Here is a 25,185-nt window from a genome sequence, read left to right on the forward strand (position 1 = left end):
ACCGGACACTTTATTAGGTATATATTAAGTTTCCGAGATATATAGATAGATAGATAGATAGATAGATAGATAGATAGATAGATAGATAGATAGATAGATAGATAGATAGATAGATCTATATACCTGCAACATTATTAGGTACACCTTGCTAGCACTGGGTTGGTACAGATGTACCTAATAAAGTGGCCGGTAAGCGGTAAGTATATATATTTATATATATTTTTTTAGATATATCTTTTTTTTTTGTCTTCATATATATATGCCATTTAAATTTTAAGTTTAAATTTAGGAATCAATACAGCAGATCGGGGTGACAACCCATTCTATTCCATATAGGAAGCAGGCACAGTGGTCAGGAAAGGGTTAGTAGGCGTGTCCCTATGAAGAGCTCATTGATGGTCGGTGATAGGCAGGGGGGCGGAGCTGGGGGGCGGGGTCAGCGGGCGCAGTCTCCGCTCGGCTCTCCAGTCGCTGTCCGTGGTGCTGATCGCGGCCGGGGAGAGCAGAGCGGGCGGTATGCGCCCTGTGTGATCGGGAGCCCCGGGGGCCCCTCATCCGTCACACCGCGGAGGCCTCCAGCACCAGGATGGGTCTCCCCGCAGGCACCGTCCTCTGCCTCCTGCTGATTACCTGCTGCCCCCGCGGGGGCCTGGGGGCCCGGAGCCACGGTGAGTGACATCTCCGCATCTTCCTCTTCCCTATATATCGTGTATGGGGGGGGATTGTACACCGGGGGAGGGGAGTCTCATCACTAACATCCATCCATACCGCCGCCTGTTCGGGATTTACACCCACCCACTACTACAGGGGGCTCCACTACTACAGGGGGCACTACTACTACAAGGGGCTCCACTACTACAGGGGGCTCCACTACTATGGGGGGGCGCCACTACTACAGGGGGGCTCCATTACTACAGGGGGGCTTCACTACTACAGGGGGCTCCTCTACTACAGGGGGCTCCTCTACTATGGGGGGCTCCACTACTACAGGGGGCACTACTACTACAAGGGGCTCCACTACTACAGGGGGGCTCCACTACTATGGGGGGCGCCACTACTACAGGGGGGCTCCATTACTACAGGGGGGCTTCACTACTACAGGGGGCTCCTCTACTACAGGGGGCACTACTACTACAAGGGGCTCCACTACTACAGGGGGGCTCCACTACTACAGGGGGCTCCACTACTACAGGGGGCTCCACTACTACAGGGGGGCTCCACTACTACAGGGGGCTCCACTACTACAGGGGGGCTCCACTACTACAGGGGGGCTCCACTACTATGGGGGCTCCTCTACTACAGGGGGCTCCACTACTACAGGGGGGCTCCACTACTTCAGGGGGGCTCCACTACTACAGGGGGGCTCCACTACTACGGGGGCTCCACTACTACAGGGGGGCTCCACTACTACAGGGGGCTCTTCTACTACAGGGGGGCTCCACTACTACAGGGGGCACTACTACTACAAGGGGCTCCACTACTACAGGGGGGCTCCACTACTACAGGGGGGCTCCACTACAGGGGGCTCCACTACTACAGGGGGGCTCCACTACTACAGGGGGGCTCCACTACTACAGGGGGCTCCTCTACCACAGGGGGCTCCTCTACTACAGGGGGCTCCACTACTACAGGGGGGCTCTTCTACTACAGGGGGGCTCCACTACTACAGGGGGCTCCACTACTACAGGGGGGCTTCACTACTACAGGGGGGCTCCACTACTACAGGGGGGCTTCACTACTACAGGGGGCTCCACTACTACAGGGGGCTCCACTACTACAGGGGGCTCCACTACCACAGGGGGCTCCACTACCACAGGGGGCTCCTCTACTACAGGGGGCTCCACTACTACAGGGGGCTCCACTACTACAGGGGGCTCCTCTACTACAGGGGGCTCCTCTACTCCTCTACTACTGTGTGCTTCTCCATAGGGTGCTACACCGTGTACATCACTACAGGTGCTTCTCTACTGGGTGTTCCTTTACTAGATGCTCCTCTACTGAATGTTCCTCTACTAGATGCTCCTCTACCGAGTGTTCCGCTACTACCTGCACCTCTACTTAGTGTTCCTTTACTAGATGCTCCTCTACCGAGTGTTCCTTTACTAGATTCTCCTCTACCGAGTGTTCCTCTACTAGATGCTCCTCTACTGAGTGTTCCTCTACTAGATGCTCCTCTACTGAGTGTTCCTCTACTAGATGCTCCTCTACTGAGTGTTCCTCTACTAGATGCTCCTCTACCGAGTGTTCCTCTACTAGATTCTCTCTACTGAGTGTTCCTTTACTGGATGCTCCTCTACTGAGTGTTCCTTTACTAGATGCTCCTCTACCGAGTGTTCCTTTACTAGATGCTCCTCTACTGAGTGTTCCTCTACTAGATGCTCCTCTACCGAGTGTTCCGCTACTACCTGCACCTCTACTTAGTGTTCCTCTACTAGATGCTCCTCTACCGAGTGTTCCTCTACTAGATGCTCCTCTACCGAGTGTTCCTTTACTAGATGCTCCTCTACTGAGTGTTCCTTTACTAGATGCTCCTCTACTGAGTGTTCCTTTACTAGATGCTCCTCTACTGAGTGTTCCTTTATTAGATCCCCCTCTACTGAGTGTTCCTTTACTAGATGCTCCTCTACTGAGTGTTCCTCAACTACATACTCCTCTACTGAGTGTTCCTCTACTAGATGCTCCTCTACTGAGTGTTCCTTTATTAGAACCCTCTCTACTGAGTGTTCCTTTACTAGATGCTCCTCTACTGAGTGTTCCTTTATTAGATCCCTCTCTACTGAGTGTTCCTCCACTAGATGCTCCTCTACTGAGTGTTCGTTTTTTAGATCCCTCTCTACTCAGTGTTCCTTTACTAGATGCTCCTCTACTGAGTGTTCCTCTACTAGATGCTCCTCTACTGAGTGTTCCTTTACTGGATGCTCCTCTACCGAGTGTTCCTCTACTAGATGCTCCTCTACTGAGTGTTCCTCTACTAGATGCTCCTCTACTGAGTGTTCCTTTACTAGATGCTCCTCTACTGAGTGTTCCTCTACTTACTAGATGCTCCTCTACTGAGTGTCCCCTTACTAGATGCTCCTCTACTGAGTTTTCCTTTATTTGATCCCTCTCTACTCAGTGTTCCTCTACTAGATGCTCCTCTACTGAGTGTTCCTCTACTAGATTCTCCTCTACTGAGTGTTCCTTTACTAGATGCTCCTCTACTGAGTGTTCCTTTACTAGATGCTCCTCTACTGAGTGTTCCTTTACAAGATGCTCCTCTACCGAGTGTTCCTCTACTAGATGCTCCTCTACCGAGTGTTCCTTTACAAGATGCTCCTCTACCGAGTGTTCCTTTACAAGATGCTCCTCTACCGAGTGTTCCTCTACTAGATGCTCCTCTACTGAGTGTTCCTTTACTAGATGCTCCTCTACCGAGTGTTCCTTTACTAGATGCTCCTCTACTGAGTGTTCCTTTACTAGATGCTCCTCTACCGAGTGTTCCTCTACTAGATGCTCCTCTACCGCGTGTTCCTTTACAAGATGCTCCTCTACCGAGTGTTCCTTTACTAGATGCTCCTCTACTGAGTGTTCCTCTACTAGATGCTCCTCTACTGAGTGTTCCTTTACTAGATGCTCCTCTACCGAGTGTTCCTTTACAAGATGCTCCTCTACCGAGTGTTCCTTTACTAGATGCTCCTCTACTGAGTGTTCCTCTACTAGATGCTCCTCTACCAAGTGTTCCTTTACTAGATGCTCCTCTACTGAGTGTTCCTCTACTAGATTCTCCTCTACTGAGTGTTCCTTTACTAGATGCTCGTCTATCGAGTGTTCCTTTACAAGATGCTCCTCTACTGAATGTTTCTTTACTAGATGCTCCTCTACTGAGTGTTCCTCTACTAGATACTCCTCTGCTGAGTGTTCCTTTACTAGATGCTCCTCTACTGAGTGTTCTTCTACTAGATGCTCCTCTACTGAGTGTTCTTCTACTAGATGCTCCTCTACTGAGTGTTCTTCTACTAGATACTCCTCTGCTGAGTGTTCCTTTACTAGATGTTCCTCTACTGAGTGTTCTTCTACTAGATGCTCCTCTACTGAGTGTTCTTCTACTAGATGCTCCTCTACTGAGTGTTCCTCTACTAGATGCTCCTCTACTGAGTGTTCCTTTACTAGATGCTCCTCTATCGAGTGTTCCTTTACTAGATGCTCCTCTACCGAGTGTTCCTCTACTAGATGATCCTCTACCGAGTGTTCCTCTACTAGATGCTCCTCTACTGAGTGTTCCTCTACTAGATGCTCCTCTACTGAGTGTTCCTCTACTAGATGCTCCTCTACTGAGTGTTCCTCTACTAGATGCTCCTCTACCGAGTGTTCCTCTACTAGATTCTCCTCTACTGAGTGTTCCTTTACTAGATGCTCCTCTACCGAGTGTTCCTCTACTAGATGCTCCTCTACTGAGTGTTCCTTTACTAGATGCTCCTCTACTGAGTGTTCCTTTACTAGATGCTCCTCTACTGAGTGTTCCTCTACTAGATGCTCCTCTGAGTGTTCCTTTACTAGATGCTCCTCTACTGAGTGTTCCTTTATTAGATCCTCCTCTACTGAGTGCTCCTCTACTAGATGTTCCTCTACTAGATGCTCCTCTACAGGGTAATGCTCTATCGGTTGCTTCTCTAATGGACGTTCCTCTACTACAGGACTCCACTGTGTTCTCCTCTTCTGCATGTCTATACTAATGTATACAATGTATCCTTTTATTTATATTGTCTACATTTACTATTTGATGTTGTGTATATTTACAGTATATATTGTCATTTGCTAAGACTGGAGCAGACAGAATCTGTAGTAGCTGTGCGTGGCAGCCAATCAGCCTCCAGCTTTGATTTCCAAAGCTTAGCTCAACCAGCTGAAGGCAGCAGCTGATTGGTTACTATACACGGCTGTTCCTGTTTGAGTAAATTCCCCTTTTCTTTTTCATGTGTTCAGTTATTTGCTGTTGTTGCGTTCCTCACCTTTCATCCTCCCCCATTCCGGGGGCAGGGATTGGGATTTGGAATAAATGTTGTTATAAAAGTGATAAAAACATATATTTCCTGTCATTCCTGTAAATGTAAAACATGATATTCAGTCACTTCTAGCGATTACTTAGAAATCAGTTGTTTTTTTCTTGCTGTGCTTTTTTAGGCTTATTCAGTAAATCTGAGCAAAGCACCACCAGCAGTCTGATTTCCGATCGCTGCCAGGTTGATTCTGATTGGATGCTGTTGATTGCTGGTTTAATGAGACCGTGTTGGCTGAAATCACAAAGCTTCAAACGAGGCTGAGGAAGTTTCATTGTATTACGTGACAGTAAAGTGTCATTGAGCACAACTGAAAATAGCTGTCATTTTTTTATTATAATTATTTTTTTTATTATTATTATTATTTTTTTTATTATTATTATTATTATTTTTTATTATTATTATTATTATTTTTTTTATTATTATTATTATTTTTTTTTTAATTATTATTATTTTTATTAAAAAAAAATGTTTCCGTTTTTTACAACCCGAAAAATGATCGTGTGTACGCGGCATTAGAGTTCAGCTTTAACTGAAAATAACTGACTTTTTGAAAAATAAGTATAGTTATCATTACCACTTCAATACCGGGCACCTTCACCCCCTTCCTGCCCAGGGACAGTTTTCAGATTTCAGAGCCGTCACACTTTGAATGACAATTGCGCGATCATACAACACTGTGCACATACGACATTTTTATTTAATTTTTTTTCATTTTTTGCTAAAAAAATTAGAAAATTACCAAAAATGTTGAAAAAACATATATATTTCTTCAGAGCTTTAGGCTAAAATGTATTCTGCTACCTTTCTTAGATGAAAATAACCCAAATCGGTGTATATTATTTAGTCTGTAGGAAAGTTCCATAACATATGGTATATATCTGAATATTTCATTTCTTGAGGTCCGAAAACGCTAGGAAAGTACAAATACCCCCGAAATGACCCCTTTTTGGAAAGTAGACATCCTGAGGTATTTAGTAAGAGGCACAGAGGTTTTTTTTTTTTTTTTAAACCTGTCATTTTTTGTCACAATTTTTTTGAAAAAAAAAAAAAAAAATTCACAATTTTTTTTTTTTTTTTACATACAGTGTTACCTTGGTTTACGAGTAATGCGATTAACGAGCATTTTGAAAGACAAGCAATTTTTTTTTTTTAATTCTGACTCGGTTTGCGAGTGTTGTCTCGCAAAACTAGAAGAATTCAAGCTAATGGGGTGTGCAGTACCGCATTTGTTTCGTAGTCGTTCGGAAATACTTGGAAATACTCAGTTCCTGGCTGTTTCCGAGGGTTTCCGAGGTCAACTGAGCCGTCCCTGATAATTTTCGAGGCTCTCCGGCGCCCCCCCCCCCCACCTCTGGCCACATGTGGTATTGCATGCCATTGAAGTCAATGCGGAACTAATTATTTTGATTTCCATTGACTTCTATGGGGAAACTCGCTTTGATATGTGAGTGCTTTGGATTACGAGAATTCTCCTGGAACGGATTATACTCGTAATCCGAGGTTCCACTGTACTATCAGCAGTGCAGTACAGCGTCATCCTATAACTGGTGTGGCAGTGATCAGGAACACTGACTGGTGATAGTATGTAATATATATACAGACAGGGCCAATCACAGCCCATCTGTACCATGTGATTAGCTGTGGCCAATCACAGCTAATCACAATACTCACTGAATGAATCCGTTTCATTCAGTAAAAATGGTTGCTTATACCAATGAAATTCATTGGTATAAGGCAATCATAATGTGGAAATAAAAAAAAAATATATATCCTGATCACTTCCCCAGAGTAGTACAGTGATACTACAGTACAGTGTGTTAAAAATAATTGAAAAAAAAAAAAAATTATATATATAAAAATTTCTTTCAATTACTGTATTTTAGACACACTGGGTCGGATTTAGAAAGGACTTACGACGACGTATCTATACGCGTATTCTGGAAATCAGATACGCCTGAATTTTGCCAAGATACGACCGACGTAAGTCTCCTACGCCGTCGTATCTTGGATGCATATTTACGCTGGCCGTGAAAAATGCTCTGGAGCCCACACAGGATCGTTTTTAATGACATTAAAGTAAAAATGTCATTTTTTACAACCCGAAAAACGGTCGTGTGTACGCGGCATTAGACTTGTGTGTTGAGATTTGAAAATTTCAGGTACCTGGCTAACTAAAGCTACTCCTCCCCCTGTGATAAGACGTTGTGGGTGGAGTCTCTATGTATGTAGAAGGTGACTTCTGATTGGTGATAGCGTCCCCTGTGCCAGCACACTTCTCCTTCTATTGCTTCCAATATTCTTTTATTGCTTTAAAAAAGAAAGAAAGAAAGGATTTGGCTGTCAGTGGTGCCACTTGTACTAAATATATGAAAGTTGATCAGAGGTCGGCTGTTGTAGGAAGCGGCACACCACGGCACCGTGTCATCAGATGAAAGCCCCGGGACGGAAGAAGCGACAGCCGCGCCGCAGAATACAGAATTCTATACTTTTAGTGTTGAATAATTCTCTTTGATGGCGGTGATAATAACCAGCCTCAAGGGAGCCCCAGCAGGCCCTCGGAATATTTTATCGGGAAGATTTGATGGTGTTTACGTGTTTTTTTTGGGGGGGAATGCAGAAAATGTAAAATGCAAACAAAAAACAGAAGCGTGACAAATTATTTCTTGTATGGAAACTTATGCTGAGTACACACGATCGGAAATTCCATCAAGAAAAGTCCGATGTGAGCTTTTGGTCGGAAATTCCGACCCTGTGTAGGCTCCATCGGAGAGCTGGTTCTCAAATTTTCCGACGTGGCATTAACCACTTAAGCCCCGGACCATATTGCTGGTCAAAGACCAGAGCACTTTTTGCGATTCGGCACTTCGCTTTAACTGACAATTGCGCGGTCGTGCGACGTGGTTCCCAAACAAAATTGGCGTCCCACAAATAGAGCTTTCTTTTGGTGGTGTTTGATCACCTCTGAGGTTTTTAGTTTTTGCGCTAAAAACAAAACGGGCGTCAATTTTGAAAAAAAATCATATTTTTTTACTTTTTACCATAATATATAGCCCCCAAAAATATGTAAAAAAAACAATTTTTTTCCTCAGTTTAGGACAATACGTATTCCTCTACGCAATAAGCGTTTATTGATCGGTTTGCGAAAAAGTTAGAGTGTCTACAAAATAGGGGATAGTTTTATGGCATTTTTATTAATATTTTTTTTTTACTAGTAATGGCGGCGATCAGCGATTTTTTTTCGGTACTGCGACATTATGGCGGACACTTCGGACACTTTTGACACATTTTTGGGACCATTGGCATTTTTATAGCGATCAGTGCTATAAAAATGCATTGATTACTATAAAAATGCCACTGGCAGGGAAGGGGTTAACACTAGGGGGCGGGGAAGGGGTTAAGTATGTTCCCTGGGTGTGTTCTAACTGTAGGGGGGGTGGACTGACTAGGGGAAATGACAAATCGCTGTTCATACATTGTCAGGCATTTCTGCCCTGACAGGACCGGGAGCTATGGGCCAGATCCACAGACGAAGTACGCCGGTGTATCTACTGATACGCCGGCGTACTTTCAAATTTCCTGCGTCGTATCGTTGTTTTGAATCCTCAAAACAAGATACGACGGCTTCTGGGTTAGATCCAACAGGTGTACGTCTTCGTACGCCTTCGGATCTAAGATGCAATACTTCGGCGTCCGCTGGGTGGCGTTTTCCGCGTCAGGTATGCAAATTAGCGATTTACGACGATCCACAAATGTACGCGCGGCCGTCGCATTTTCTAACGTCGTCTGTAGTCGGCTTTTTCCGGCGTATAGATAAAGCTGGTATTTTGCGGCGTATAGATAGAATTGCCATGTTAAGTATGGCCGTCGTTCCCATGTCGAAATTAGATTTTTTTTTTTGCGTAAGTCGTCCGTGAATAGGGATGGATGTAACTCACGTCTAAGTTCAAAAAATGACGTCGTTGCGACGTCATTTCGCGCAAAGCACGGCGGGAAATTTCTGGACGACGCATGCGCATTTCATTCGGCGCGGGGACGCGCTTCATTTAAATGAAACCCGCCCCCAACCCGCCCAATTTGAAATCCGCCGCCAGAAATACACTACGCCACCGAAACTTACGTCGCAAAATCGCTGAGGATTCGAAAATGCGCCAGGTAAGGTACGGCGGCGTAGCGTATCTCTGATACGCTGCGCGGAACTAAATGTATGTGGATCTGGCCCTGTGTGTTTACACACACAGCTCCCGGCCCCCGCTCTGTAACGAGCGTTCGCGGGTGCCCGAGGGGATCGCGACCGCCGGGGCACGCGCGCGGGAGTCAGGAGCGAGCGGGGGGGCCGCTTCGAGACCGCCGGACACACGCGCGGGAGTCAGGAGCGAGCGGAGTGGCCGCTTCGAGAGCCGACGTTATACTACGCGCTCTCGCGCAGGAGAGCCGACCTGCCGCCGTAGAACCTTACCGAAGATGGCGGCGCCTCCACCCCGACGGCTGAGGGACAGATCGGCTTCGGATGCCGACATCGCGGGCGCCCTGGGACAGGTAAGTGTCCTTGTTTTAAAAGTTGGCAGCTGCTGTATTTGTAGCTGCTGACTTTCAATTGGCGGAACTCCGCTTTAAGTCTAATCATTGGAAGACTTCCGATCTGCCCAGAGGCACTGGGCCAGATTCACATAGATTAGCGGATCTTTAGATCCGCGTAATCTATGTGATTTACGATCCTCCGGCGCACTTTTGCGAGGCTAGTGCTGTATTCACAAAGCACTTACCTCGAAAATTGCACCGGCGGATCGTAACTCCCCCGGCGGAATTCAAATTCCGCGGCTAGGGGGAGTGTAGTATTTAAATCAGGCGCGTCCCCGCGCCGATTTAAATGCGCATGCGCCGCCGGCTAAATTTCCCGGCGTGCATTGCTCACACTGACGTTACTAGGACGTCAGTGGTTTCGGCGTGAGCGTAACCTGCGTCGGGAAGAATTCTGAATCGGCGTACGCAAACGACGTTAAAATTTAAAACTCGGCGCGGGAACGACGGCCATACTAAACATAGTATACGCGGCAGTTACCCCTGCTATAGCAGGGGTAACTATCCGCTGGAAAAAGCCGAACGCAAACGACGTGAAAAAAAAGCGGCGGGCGTTCGTTACTGAATCGGCGGGTCTCCTCATTTGCATATCCGACGCGTAAAAAACCGAAGCGTCACCTAGCGGCCGGCGGGAGATTGCAGCCTAAGATCCGACGGTGTAAGTCACTTACACCGTCGGATCTAAGGGAGATCTATGCGGAACTGATTCTTATGAATCAGTCGCATAGATCCGAGCGTCGGATCTCAGAGATACGACGGCGTATCAGGAGATGCGCCGTCGTATCTCTTTGTGAATCTGGCCCACTGTGAAAACCCTGCTCAGTCTGGCTGAGGACTTCATGCTAAATTTGCAGATAGCCGGCATATCAAACGGACTTCCTAAAGGATTTCACTCCATGATGGGATCTGCAAATCCTTCGATTATCTTTAGAGAAAGGAAATGGTAGAGGGGGGAGATCTCTGGGAACGGCAGGCGCCGGGAGATGGAGAAAAGGGCAATGATTGCTCATTCTCTGCAATAACAAGCACTTCTGGGATCTGTGCCTTCTTATCATTATACTGGAAATATTGTAGCGCGCGGCTCTCGGGTCGGGAATATCGGGCAGCGGACTGTGCTGAGCTGTGCCTGGAGGTCACCAGGGGCCATATGGAACCCGGGCAGTCATTGGGTCCAGGCAGGCTGGGCACACACTATACTATGGGGGGGGGGGGGAGGCAGCTGCAACACTCCAGACTAATATACTCATGTCAGTGTATTATTCCGCGCATTCCGCTTGTTTGAATTGATGATGTCACATCGGGTGACCTTTATCTGTTGCTAGGATCTGTGACGGGTGGGTAGATGAGTGTTGGTGCTGAAGAATACAGAGGTGAGATCTGAAACATCCCAATTAACGTTCAGGTTCAGTAATGCGAGGCTTTCTCCCTGGTGTGGAGAAAGCCTCTTGAAGGGGGAGGGGGCGAGCAGGAGTGTCAGGACGCCCACTAACACACAGCTCCTTTCTCTATCTGCAAAGTAGAGAGTGTCCTGACTTGCCTGCTCGCCCCCTCCGGGGCTGTCTTAATGAGAGGGCACTGCCCAGGGGCCCCAGCTGCATGGGGGGCCCCTGCACTTCCCCCAAAGCCACTGGTCCTTGAGCCCACGCTGCCCCGAAATTGGCGGCCCCATGATGGCACTGAGAGTGAAAGATACACAGGGGAGGCAGTCTGCCGCCTACCTACTTGATGTCTGTTTACCTGCACTGTCATCATTGTAGGGGCCCCAGAGCATTACTTTGCCCAGGGGCCCGTGATGCTATTAAAATGGCCCCGGCCCCCTCAAGAGGCTTTCTCCACACCAGGGAGAAAGCCTTGCATTACTGTGTGGAGTTACAGACAGAAGAACAGGAAGTGAGGATTTCTCAGAAGAAATAAGGACATTTAAAAGCAAAATGGAAGGATGAGGTAAGTGAAGGAGGACTGCACTAAGGTAAAGGAAGCTATTTAGGAAAAAAAATTGTATCTTTACAACCCCTTTAAATCAGCTAAATACATTTCAGGTGCATCCAAAAAAAAGTGTTCAATGGCTTGCAGTTCGTTTTTTTTTCTAAAGCAACCACAGCCTGAGTAGCATAGGTGTGCGCACAGGGTGTGCCGGGGGTGCCCAGGCACACCCTAATCACCCCATGCACATTAGTGTTATCGCTCTTTATAGCAGCAGGAACATGGGGAAGATCTCCCTCTTACCGGCTCTACCATAAGAGAAGTGTTTATGCTCTTCTCTTTCACTGTGTCGGCAGGGAGATCAATGTGCCAGTGTCATATATATGTAGACACATACACACGCATGCGTGTTTGAGCTTAAAGGGGTTGTAAAGGTACAATTTTTTTTTTACTAAATATCTTCCTTTACCTCAGTGCAGTCCTCCTTCACTTACCTCATCCTTCCATTTTGCTTTTAAATGTCCTTATTTCTTCTGAGAAATCCTCACTTCCTGTTCTTCTGTCTGTAACTCCACACAGTAATGCAAGGCTTTCTCCCTGGTGTGGAGTGTCGTGCTCGCCCCCTCCCTTGGACTACCGGAGAGTCAGGACGCTCTCTACGTTGCAGATAGAGAAAGAAGCTGTGTGTTAGTAGGTGTCCTGACTCACCTATGCTGAGCAGAAAAGCCTGTCCCCTGCCAGCCTGCTGCAGAGGTAAACAGTGCCATGCATTCAGCCGCCAAAAATTATCAGCTGAAAAATAGGGTTATCGGCGGGAAAAAAAAGTTGAAAATAATGGCATGCTGCGTCCCATTGACTTCAATGCAAAATCACTTCCTACTGACCTCAATCCAAAAACACCCCCTATTAACCACTTGCCGATCAGCCGCCACAGTCTTACTGCAGCAGCAATGGCACAGCTGGGCAAAACGACATTATGTAAAAATGACAATGGTCCCAAAATAGTGTCAAAGGTGTCCGATGTGTCCGCCATAATGTCGCAGTCACAAAAAAAAATCGCTGTTTGCCGCCATTACTAGTAAAAAAAAAAAATCATAAAAATGCCATAAAACGATCCCCTATTTTGTAAACGCTCTAACTTGTGCGCAAACCAATCAATAAACGCTTATTGCAGTTTTTTTTACCAAAAATATGTAGAAAAATACGTATCGCCCTAAACTGAGGGAAAAAAAAATGTTTTTGTTAATATATTTTTTGGGTGATATTTATTATAGCAAAAAGTTAAAAATATTGTTTTTTTTTTTTTCAAAATTGTCCCTCTTTTTTTGTTTATAGCGCAAAAAATAAAAACCGCAGAGGTGATCAAATACCACCAAAAGAAAGCTCTATTTGTGGGGGAAAAAAAGGATGCCAATTTTGTTTGGGAGCCACGTCGCACGACCGCGCAATTGTCAGTTAAAGCGACGCAGTGCCGAATCGCAAAAAGGGGCAAGGTCCTTAACCTGCATAATGGTCCGGGTCTTAAGTGGTTAAAAAGAGTAAACACCGTTGATTGATAATAAATGGCTTCAGCCAAACACTAACCACGAGTGAAAGAAAAGTTTTTCTGTTATCATTCATATTCTCAGAAAAATGGCCAAGAAATCATAAATTCTGCCGGGGTATGTAAACTTATGAGCACAGCTGTATATATATAGGAAGCAAATCATTTCGGAACCTCCCGCTTCTTGTATTTTATTTTTATTGTAACCACACCCACTCCATTGTTATAAATGGAGGAGACGTTCTAATGCAGCTTCTTTCATTAGACAAATAACAGCGTGCAGCGTTCAGGACTGCACAGCGATCGATCACAATTCTTTTACTGCTCAGACGACCATAAAATAAAAAATGAAGTATTATGGGACTTGGCTCATCATCTCTCCGGTGTGGCATGAAAGGTGCCCGGGGGCCCTTAAAGTGGACGGAAACCAAAGATGGGTGACGTTTGGTTTGTTAACCACTTAAGACCCGGACCAAAATGCAGGTAAAGGACCCGGACAGTTTTTGCGATTCGGCACTGCGTCGCTTTAACTGACAATTGCGCGGTCGTGCGACGTGGCTCCCAAACAAAATTGGCGTCCTTTTTTCCCCACAAATAGAGCTTTCTTTTGGTGGTATTTGATCACCTCTGCGGTTTTATTTTTTGCGCTATAAACAAAAATAGAGCGACAGTTTTGAAAAAAATGCAATATTTTTTACTTTTTGCTATAATAAATATCCCCCAAAAACATATATAAAAAAAAAAAATTCCTCAGTTTAGGCCGATACGTATTCTTCTACATATTTTTGGTTAAAAAAATCGCAAAAAGCGTTTATCGATTTGGTTTGCGCCAAATTTATAGCGTTTACAAAATAGGGGATAGTTTTATTGCATTTTTATTAATCTTTTTTTTTTTTACTACTAATGGCGGCGATCAGTGATTTTTTTCGTGACTGCGACATTATGGCGGACACATCGGACAATTTTTACACATTTTTGGGACAATTGTCATTTTCACAGCAAAAAAATGCTATAAAAATGCATTGTTTACTGTGAAAATGACAATTGCAGTTTGGGAGTTAACCACTAGGGGGCGCTGAAGGGCTTAAGTGTGACCTCATATGTGTTTCTAACTGTAGGTGGGCGGGGCTGGATGTGTGACGTCATTGATCGTGCTTCTCTATATGAGGGAACACGCGATCAATGACGGCGCCACAGTGAAGAACGGGGAAGCTGTGTTTACACACGGCTCTCCTCGTTCTTCAGCTCCAGGGACCGATCGCGGGACTCCAGCGGCGATCGGGTCCCACGGCCGCGGTCACGGAGCTTCGGACCGGGTCGCGGGCGCGTGCCCGCGACCCACGGCTGGGCACTTAAAGAGGACGTACAGGTACCTGCTTTTGCCCAGCCGTGCCATTCTGCCGACGTAAATGTGCAGGAGGCGGTCCTTAAGTGGTTAAAGCCGTATTAAACCCCAAACCAAACATTTATTATATTGCAGCTTACCAATCATTAGATGTGCTGGCTGCATTTGTTTTCTTTTATAAGCTTTCTTTCTTTTCTCCTGGTGTTCTGGGCTGGGTTCGCACATATGCAATGTGGGAACCAGCGCGATTCCTGTGCGGGTTCCCGTATCGTATCTGGCTCGCAGGCAGTTCACAATGCTTTCTGCGAACCGCTGCGGGTGTCAATAGAAAGTTAACCACTTGCCAACCGCTTCACGCATATATACGTCAGCAGAATGGCTTGGCTGGGCAAAGCAACGTACCCGTACGTCGCTTTGAGTTTCCCGTCGTGCGCGCGCGTGCGCGCAGCAAGCTCTGTGACCGTGACCGCGGGACCTGCGGACTCGATGTCCGCCGGTGTCCCGCGATCGTGTCACAGAGAGCTGCAGAACGGGGAGATGCCTATGTAAACAAGGCATTTCCCTGTTCTGCCTAGTGACAGGACACTGATCGACGGCTCCCTGTCAACGGGAGCAGTGATCAGTGTCGTGTCACTTGTAGCCCAGACCCCACACAGTTAGAATCACTCCCTAGGACTCATTTAACCCCTTCCTCGCCCCCTAGTGGTTAACCAATTTACTGCCAGGGTCATTTTTACAGTAATCAGTGCATTTTTATAGCACTGATTACTGTATAAATGACAATGGTCCCAAAATAGCGTCAAAAGTGTTCGATCTGTACGCCATAATGTCGTAGTCACGATAAAAATCGCAGATCGCCGCCATTACTAGTACAAAAAAAAATTCCAGTGCGGAACAAAAAAAAGGGTTCCTGCGTCGCTGCCTGTTTCCGTGTTTGGGGCGTGCACACACACTCCTGCCCGCCTACTCCCCTGTGATTTGACACTGCAGGTATTCATCAACACCCCCGCCGCTGTAATTCATGCGCCCGGCGTCCGGAAAGGGGTCGGACGCATGAATAGGGGGTGGCGGCCGTGGACTGGATAGAGCAGTGATGGCGAACCTTGGCACTCCAGATGTTTTGAACTACATATCCCATGATGTTTAACTACACTGCAGAGTGCATGAGCATCATGGGAAATGTAGTTCCAAAACACCTGGGGTGCCAAGGGTCGCCATCAGTGAGATATAGCATGGGGGTGGCAGCCGTGGATAGAGGGGGGTGGTGCTCAGGCGCCCCTAATGGATGGGCCACCACTGGCGACTACTACAGTGATTGTCAACTTCCCCACTGGTCCTTTACGTATTTGATATACAGTACACGCTTACGTTGTGCCAAGCTGGACCAATGCAACTAATGCCGCGTACACACGATCAGAAAATCCGACAAGAAAAGTCCGATGTGAGCTTTTGGTCGGAAATTCCAACCGTTTGTAGGCTCCACCGGAATTTCCGACAGCAAAAATTTGAGAGCTGGTTCGCGATTTTTCCGACACGAAAAGTTCTTGTCGGAAGTTTCCGAGCGTGTGTACACAATTTCCGACGCGCAAAAATCCACTTATGTTCGGAATCAAGCGGAAGAGCTGCACTGCCTATTGAACTTATTTTTTCTCGGCTCGTCGTACGTGTTGTACGTCACCGCGTTCTTGACGATCGGAATCAGCATTTGGGTGAGCCAACATTCTGTCGAAAAAAAATCCACAGTTTTGTTGTCGGTATTTCCGACCGTGTGTACGCGGCATTATACCTTTAGCTAGATTCAGCAAGATTGCCTTAACTTTAAGGCGGCGTAGCTTAGCGTGTTTAGGCTACACCGCCGTAAGTTAGCGAGGCAAGTACTTGATTCTCAAAGTACTTGCCTGCTAAGTTACAGCAGCGTAGCCTAAAGCGGGCGGGCGTAAGGGCGCCTAATTCAAATTTGTCTGAGGGGGCGTGTTTTATGATAATGAGGCTTGACCCGACGTGATTGATGTTTTTTTTTAACAGCGCATGCGCCGGGCGCCTACATTTCCCAGTGTGCATTGCGGCTAAGTCCGCAGCACGGGCCTATTGATTTTGACGTGGACGTAAACGATGTAAATCCCTATTTGCGGACGACTTATGCAAACGACGTAAAAATTTCGAATTTTGAAGCAGGAACGGCGGCCATACTTTAACATTACTATTCCAACTATTTGATGGAATAACTTTAGGCCTGCTAATGCGTTACGTAAACGGCGTAAATGTACTGCGGCGGCCGGGCCTACATTTGTGAATAGGCGTATCTACTGATTTACATATTCTACGCCGACCGCAATGGAAGCGCCACCTAGCGGCCAGCCTAAATATTGCAACCTAAGATAGGACAGCGCAAGCCGGCGTATCTTAGATAGGTTTAAGCGTATCTCTGTTTGAGAATACACTTAAACATAGGTCGGCGCAGATTCTGAGTTAGGTCGGCTTATCTACTGGTACATTACTTTTACATACTATTTTTTTTTTATATGAGGCTATACTCTCAATTTTGTCTATCTGAATCTAGCTACTTGTATCCATAGGACACAGATGGCTGGGGTAGTATATGGACAGGCTAGGGCAGTATAGGGGCGGGCGGAGCGGCACAGGAGGCAGTTGTCGTCATGACACGCAAAACTGCTGTAAAAAAAAAACCGTTGGTCGTCAATTTGCTGGGTAAATAGAAGTAGGAGAGGCGGCCGTGGTTTAATTTGCTGCCCCTCTCAAAGTGCTGCATGGGTGCAATGGACCCACTGGGACCCATAGTAGGACCGGCCCTGTGCAGTACCATACGCTTTGGTGCCCGCCACCACATTGCATTTGCGTTCTGTGTTTGAGGTGCCATTGACAATACATCCAGGTCGCAAAGGGCAGCGCAGTCATAGGCGGAAACGGGTGAGAAATGCGCCTTTCCCGCACCAAGTTCAGGTGTGAACCGGCCCTCATGCCACGTACGCACGATCGGAAATTCCGACAAGAAAACCGTGGATTTTTCTGACCGAATGTTGGCTCAAACTTGTGTTGCATACACACGGTCACACAAATGTTGTCGAAAATTCCGACCGTCTAGAATGCGGTGGCGTATAACACGTACGACGAGCCGAGATCAATGAAGTTCAATAGGCAGTGCAGCTCTTCTGCTTGATTCCGAGCATGCGTGTTTTTTTGTGCGTTGGAATTGCATACAGACAAGTGGATTTTCCGATATGAACTTTTTCATCGAAGGAAAAATAGAGAACCAGCTCTCAATTTTTTGTTGGCAGTAATTCCAACAGCAAAAGTCCCATGGAGCCTACACACGGTCGACCAAAAGCTCACGTCGGACTTTTCTTGTCGTATTTTCCGATCGTGTGTACGCGGCATTAGACTGCATTTACACCTCGTTTCCTGCTCTTGTTTTTTCACTTGAGGCTCCATTCACACAGGAAATGCGTGTTTTGACGCACGTTTTTAGAAAGGCACTGCAAGCAGGTGTCACCCTTGCGGCGCCATTAATTGTTAATGCCACCCTAAATGTGGTTAGCAGATGCTCGTTTGGCTGCAGGCAAACGCACTACAAAAGTGTCAAAGCGCTCATTAAAAAGAGCGTGTGACGTTCCACGCCCAACAAAAAGGTTTTGGAGCTTCTTTGGTGCACGAAGGGCAGCCTATTCATGTGAATGGGTTCCCTTATGTGCGAAATTTCAAAACACGCAAAAAAGACGCGTGGGAATGCGAGTTCCTGCTACGCAAAAGTGAAAATGCAGCCTGATTGGGCTGCCCTATGCTCAACAATAGCGATGTGTTTGAATCGATCCCGCCAGGAATCCAGCACTGTACACCGCCAATCACAGGATGCATGTGTATGTGCCTGGGTGGATTTGATTGAAATCATCATTTTTAAAGAGCAACTGTCAACTCTGTCCCGCAGCGGCTCCTCCTCTGACCCGCTGTTGGCTCCTCCTCTGACCCGCTGTTGGCTCCTCCTCTGACCCGCTGTTGGCTCCTCCTCTGACCCGCTGTTGGCTCCTCCTCTGACCCGCTGTTGGCTCCTCCTCTGACCCGCTGTTGGCTCCTCCTCTGACCCGCTGTTGGCTCCTCCTCTGACCCGCTGTTGGCTCCTCCTCTGACCTGCTGTTGGCTCCTCCTCTGACCCGCTGTTGGCTCCTCCTCTGACCCGCTGTTGGCTCCTCCTCTGACCCGCTGTTGGCTCCTCCTCTGACCCTCTGTTGGCTCCTCCTCTGACCAGCTGTTGGCTCCTCCTCGGACCCGCTGTTGGCTCCTCCTCGGACCCTCTGTTGGCTCCTCCTCTGACCCTCTGTTGGCTCCTCCTCTGACCCTCTGTTGGCTCCTCCTCGGACTCGCTGTTGGCTCCCCCTCATACCCGCTGTGTGCTCCTCCTCATACACGCTGTTGGCTCCTCCTCTGACCCTCTGTTGGCTCCTCCTCTGACCCTCTGTTGGCTCCTCCTCGGACTCGCTGTTGGCTCCCCCTCATACCCGCTGTTGGCTCCTCCTCATACCCGCTGTTGGCTCCTCCTTATACCCGCTGTTGGCTCCTCCTCTGACCCGCTGTTGGCTCCTCCTCTGACCAGTTGTTGGCTCTGCCTCGGACCCGCTGTTGGCTCCTCCTCTGACCCGCTGTTGGCTCCTCCTCGGACCCGCTGTTGGCTCCTCCTCTGACCCGCTGTTGGCTCCTCCTCGGACCCGCTGTTGGCTCCTCCTCGGACCCGCGGTTGTCTCACTGACTTTCACATTCACTTTAATGGAATGGCTGGTGATGCGGCAGTGACACAACAAGGTGAGGGGGACGTGGCGGCAGCGGGTGAGTGGATGCCCACTAACAGACGCTGCCATGATGGATCTGAAATGACAGGTGCTCTTTAAATGTAAGGACTCATTCTTACTGGTTGTCTTTAATCTTTAATATTTGCAAACAAAATTAAGGTTTCCTATTTAGAATAATAAGCGGTCAGGTTAGTAAAACAGTGATATCAGAACCGATTCAATCATACAGTTTGCCGTGTACATAGTTTTGCAAAACAATGGGATAGAGGAATATTCCTGAACTTTGTTTTATCTCATCGTTACTGTGAAATTGTGTGAATGCATCAATGCAGTGCATGTTATCTCAGCTTGTAGAGCTTGGATTTATTGAATGAGTTTACCAAAAATGTAAATATTGCAGAATATACAGCCTCACACTACATAACTAAGCGCCATTTCATGCCGAACAAAATTATTAATGCATTCTAAAGAGAAAACTATCTTTTGATAGATTTTTACTGAAAAAGCATTTTATTAAAATAAATTTATTAAAAATCCCCCCCCCCAAAAAAATCAATTTGAATCAACAAAATCCGATTTAAATAAAAAAAAATATATATATATATATATATATATTTTATTATTATCGATTTTTATCCACCCTGCAGCTGCCGGTCGGGAAATGCCTCACTGCCTATGATTGGCGGTGTGCAATGATGGCTTCCTGGCGGGCTTCACGCACAAGCCCATCACTACTCAAATGTTTCAAAATAAAATTGGGCATGGAGTATCATGCGTTTTTCAATGCAGTGTTTGTAGCGCATTCATTAAAACAAAAATTGCCCCTTAAATTTACTTTAACCTACAGGTAAGCCTAGATTAAGGCTTATCTGTAGGTGCAACAAGTATCTCCTAAACCTACACGGTTTAGGAGATATTTGCAAAAGAAAGACACCCATGTCTATGGCGCGCAGGCGCACCGAGCGTGCCGTTACTATCGGTTACTAACGGTGCCGTTACTAACGGCACCCACGCACATGAGTGAGGTCATCGCGGATCCGGCCAGTCACAGTGCCGGAGCCGCGATATATGGAAGTCTCTCGTGGAGAGATGGCGGTGACGGAGAAGGTGACCGAGCACCGCTGCAAGGGCTTCGATCTCAGGTAAGTACTTCATAATGAACTAGTATGCTATGCATACTAGCTCATTATGCCTTTGCCTTGCAGGGTGTTTAAAAAAAAAAAAAGAGGGTTTACTTCCTCTTTAACCACTTAGGGACCGCCTCCTGCACATTTACGTCGGCAGAATGGCACGGCTGGGCACATGCACGTACAGGTACGTCCTGTGCTAGTACCCAGCCGTGGGTCGCAGGTGCGACCAGGTCCGAAGCTCCGTGACTGCGGACCCGATCGCCGCTGGAGTCCCGCGATCGGTCCCCGGAGCTGAAGAACGGCGAGAGCTGTGTGTAAACACAGCTTCCCCGTTCTTCACTGTGGTGGCGGCGGCATCGATCGTGTGATCCCTTTTATAGGGATTCACAATCAATGATGTCACACCTACAGCCACACCCCCCTACAGTTGTAAACACACATGAGGTCACACATAACCCCTTCAGCGCCCCCTTGTGGTTAACTCCCAAACTGTAATTTTCACAGTAAACAATGCATTTTAAATGCATTTTTTGCTGTGAAAATGACAATGGTCCCAAAAATGTGTCAAAAATGTCCGAAATGTGTCCGCCATAATGTCGCAGTCACGAAAAAAATCACTGATCGCCGCCATTAGTAGTAAAAAAAAAATAATTAATAAAAATGCAATAAAACTATCCCCTATTTTGTAAACGCTATAAATTTTGCGCAAACCAACCAATAAACGCTTATTGCGATTTTTTTTTTTTACCAAAAATAGGTAGAAGAATACGTATCGGCCTAAACTGAGGAAAAAATAAATTTATATATGTTTTTGGGGGATATTTATTACAGCAAAAGGTAAAAAATATTGAATTTTTTTTCAAAATTGTCGCTCTATTTTTGTTTATAGCACAAAAAATTAAAACCGCAGAGGTGATCAAATACCACCAAAAGAAAGCTCTATTTGTTGGAAAAAAAGGACGCCAATTTTGTTTGGGAGCCATGTCGCACGACCGCGCAATTGTCTGTTAAAGCGACGCAGTCCCGAACTGTAAAAACCCCTTGGGTCTTTAGGCAGCAATATGGTCCGGGGCTTAAGTGGTTAAATGCATTTTTTGCTGTGAAAATGACAATGGTCACAAAAATGTGTCAAAATTGTCCGAAGTGTCCGCCATAATGTCGCAGTCACGAAAAAAAATCGCTGATCGCCGCCATTAGTAGTAAAAAAAAAAAAATTGATAAAAATGCAATAAAAATATCCCCTATTTTGTAAACGCTATACATTTTGCGCAAACCAACCGATAACTGCTTATTGCGATTTTTTTTTTTTACCAAAAATAGGTAGAAGAATACGTATCGGCCTAAACTGAGGAAAAAAAATGTTTATTTATATATTTTTGGGGGATATTTATTATACCAAAAAGTAAAAAATATTGCATTTTTTTCAAAATTGTCGCTCTATTTTTGTTTATAGCGCAAAAAATAATATCCGCAGAGCTGATCAAATACCACCAAAAAAAAGCTCTATTTGTGGGGAAAAAAGGACGCCAATTTTGTTTGGGAGCCACGTCGCACGACCGCGCAATTGTCTGTTAAAGCGACGCAGTGCCAAATCGCAAAACCTGGCCTGGTCCTTTAGCTGCCTAAAGGTCCGGGTCTTAAGTGGTTAACCAGTAGCTGTCCAGTGCAGTTTTTAATTTTTATTATCAATTTTTTGCTTGCAAATTACTTATAGGATCAATGCCTTCCCTCCTGACAAAATGGCGATCTGCCTGTGTAACGAACAATCAGCGGGTGCTGCCGGCGGATATCAAGTTCCACAGTACTCGCACCTAGGTGTGATCACAATGGGAGCAGGCCACCGGCGGAGCGCTTGCACACCCTAGACCCGGAAGTGTCAGGTCGCGTACTAGGTATGTGATCTGCAGCAGAGCGGCCGCCCTGCCGCAGTATCTCTACGTGCGTTTTCGATGGATCCTATTTTAGGAAGAAAAAAAGAAACATTTTTCGTAGCGTTCATATATGGAAAATCTGCGCAGTTTTGTGATTATCCAAAAATTTTACGTTCCACTTGCTGAGTATAAATTGGTCTCCAGAACCCCACCAGCCGCCATCCTTCATGGTTATGACAGCTCGGGATTGATAAAACGTTCTGGCTGCGCGCCGTCATCGCCGCGGCATGTTGTTCTGCCCTCAGAAATAAACCCAACGGTATGATTTGTGGGGCTCTGAAAAAGCACTAATAACGCCAAAGGTTGTTACACAACCTCATTTACTGCGGCTAAACAAATAAACAGCCTCCTGCCTCCGAGAGAGCTGTGGACGTGTCCCAAAATCCCAGCCATGATGACATAAATTTGGGAAGGAAATTGCTGGATGTCTGTATCTCCCAGATGCTCCATCCTCCCGGAGAGACACTGTTTTTGCTTTCAGCTGAACATAGCTTTTTTTTTTTTTATTCTCTCTGGTGAAATTTTAGCAGCTATTTTTTGAAGTCACGCAACTAAAGTCTTAGCTAGGCTGGCAGGGATCGCTATCCACCTGGGCATCGCATGTCTCTTTGACCTTCTGGCCAAAAGTCCCTGCAGATCACTCATTAAAACAAAAATTGCCCCATACATTTATATGTGCCTTTAACCAGTAGCTGTCCAGGGCAGTTTTTTTATTTTTATTATCATTTTTTGCTAGAAAATTACTTTAACCACTTGCTTACTGGGCACATATACCCCCCTCCTGCCCAGGTGAAATTTCAGCTTTCGGCACTGCGTCGCTTTAACTAACAATTGCGCGGTCATGCGACGTGGCTCCCAAACAAAATTGGCGTCCTTTTTTTCCCACAAATAGAGCTTTCTTTTGGTGGTATTTGATCACCTCTGCGGTTTTTATTTTTTGCGCTATAAACAAAAATAGAGCGCCAATTTTGAAAAAAATTCAATATTTTTTACTTTTTTCTATAATAAATATCCCCCAAAAATATATAAAAAAACATTTTTTTCCCCTCAGTTTAGGACGATACGTATTCTTCTACCTATTTTTGGTAAAAAGATCGCAATAAGCGTTTATCGGTTGGTTTGCGCAAAATTTATAGCGTTTACAAAATAGGGGATAGTTTTATTGCATTTTTATAAAAAAAATATTTTTTACTACTAATGGCGGCGATCAGAGATTTTTTTCATGACTGCGACATTATGGCGGACACTTCAGACAATTTTGACGCATTTTTGGGACCATTTAAAATGCATTGTTTATTGTGAAAATGACAATTGCAGCTTGGGAGTTAACCACAGGGGGCGCAGATGGGGTTATGTGTGACCTGAAGTGTGTTTACAACTGTAGGGGGGTGTGGCTGTAGGTGTGACGTCATCGATTGTGTCCCCCTATAAAAGGGATGACACGATCGATGCAGCCGCCACAGTGAAGAACTGGGAAGCCGTGTTTACACACAGCTCTCCTCGTTCTTCAGCTCCGGGGACCGATCGCTGGACTCCAGCGGCGATCGGGTCCCGCGGTCCCGGTCACGGAGCCTCGGACCCACGGCTGGGTACTAGTACAGGACGTACCTGTACGTGGATGTGCCCAGCCGTGCCATTCTGCCGACGTATATGTGCAGGAGGCGGTCCTTAAGTGGTTAAACCCCCAAACATTACCGTATTTTTCGCTCCATAAGACACACCTGACCATAAGACGCACCTAGGTTTTAGAGGAGGAAAACAAGAAAAAAATATATTTTGAACCAAATGGTGTACTAAAATATTTACCATGAAATGCAGCCTGACCATTGCCATTATTGCAGCCTGACCTGTGCCATCGCATGGGGTAACCATCAACCAATCAGAAAAAGCAGGAAAAAAATGTATTAATCCCACCCCCAGACTGGTAGGATGTCACAAATCCCGCCAAAACAGCTCAAATAATCCAAATTCATTAGCACAAATTCACAGAATTAAGAGAAAACACATCTATCAAAGGAAGGGAATAGTAAAATGCCTTTATAGTACCTTTCTATTATCAAAATGGCGTGGTGCCCAATCATCGTGGGGTCGGATCAGCTGTCAGGGAGCATCTGTTCTAGATCGGCACCAGTGCAGGGATTGGAAGCTGTGGGTGGAGATCGTGGCAGCAATCGCAGGCCGCGCTTCCACAATGCAGCGGCGGTATCCAAGGCAACCAGGAACGCTGTAGTGTCGGGGGGCGCTGTGGCGTGAACGACAGACGTCGACGGTAGACGTCGTTGCTAGGATGCTAGGCTTACAACATCCACCGCCGGCTGCACATGCGCGATGCGCTGGGGGATTGCCAGAGGTGGCGGGGGGCGTTGCCAGAAGCGGCGGGGGGGGGCGGTGCCTCATGTACATTCGGATCATAAGACGCAGGGACATTTTCCCCATATTTTTGTGGGGGAAAAGTACGTTTTATGGTCCGAAAAATACGGTATATATTTTTTAAAAGCAGAGGACCTGGAGAAGAAAATGGTGGTTGTTGCATTTTGTTTTTGTCCTTTTATCATGCAAATTTTTTGAAAAAAAAAAAAATTTATTTTAGTGCAGGCAAACACATAATAATACCTACTTTATGGTAAAATGTTAAAGATGATGTTATGTCGAGTAAATAGATACCGAACATGTCTAGATTTAAAACTGCACACGCCTGTGAAATGGCAACAGGCTTCGATACCTAAAATTATCTGTGAAGGACTTTTTGCCTATGTGCTTCAGTCTAATGCTCTCCCTGCTAACTTAATGCTGTGGGTTAGAGGTAACAGGTGTTTTATGTGTGATTCATCTCTCTCTGTAAGGACTGTTCATATGTTAAATAAGGCTAGCTTTTGAAAGGCCTTTAATTGTGTGAC

General features: G+C 46.2%; 1 protein-coding gene across 2 annotated transcripts in view; it reads left to right on the forward strand.

The window, feature by feature from the left end:
• Positions 1-437: 437 nt before the first annotated feature.
• Positions 438-25,185, forward strand: part of PTPRN (protein tyrosine phosphatase receptor type N) — a 159,420-nt gene continuing 134,672 nt past the window's right edge. For both annotated transcript variants that reach the window (XM_040358136.1, XM_040358137.1), the window contains exon 1: positions 438-668. In XM_040358136.1, the coding sequence (XP_040214070.1) occupies positions 587-668 (82 nt within the window). In that variant the 5' untranslated portion in view covers positions 438-586. The remainder of the gene's footprint in view (positions 669-25,185) is intronic.

This window comes from Rana temporaria, chromosome 6 (assembly GCF_905171775.1).
Source record: "Rana temporaria chromosome 6, aRanTem1.1, whole genome shotgun sequence".
In the NCBI taxonomy this organism is placed as follows: Eukaryota; Metazoa; Chordata; class Amphibia; order Anura; family Ranidae; genus Rana; species Rana temporaria.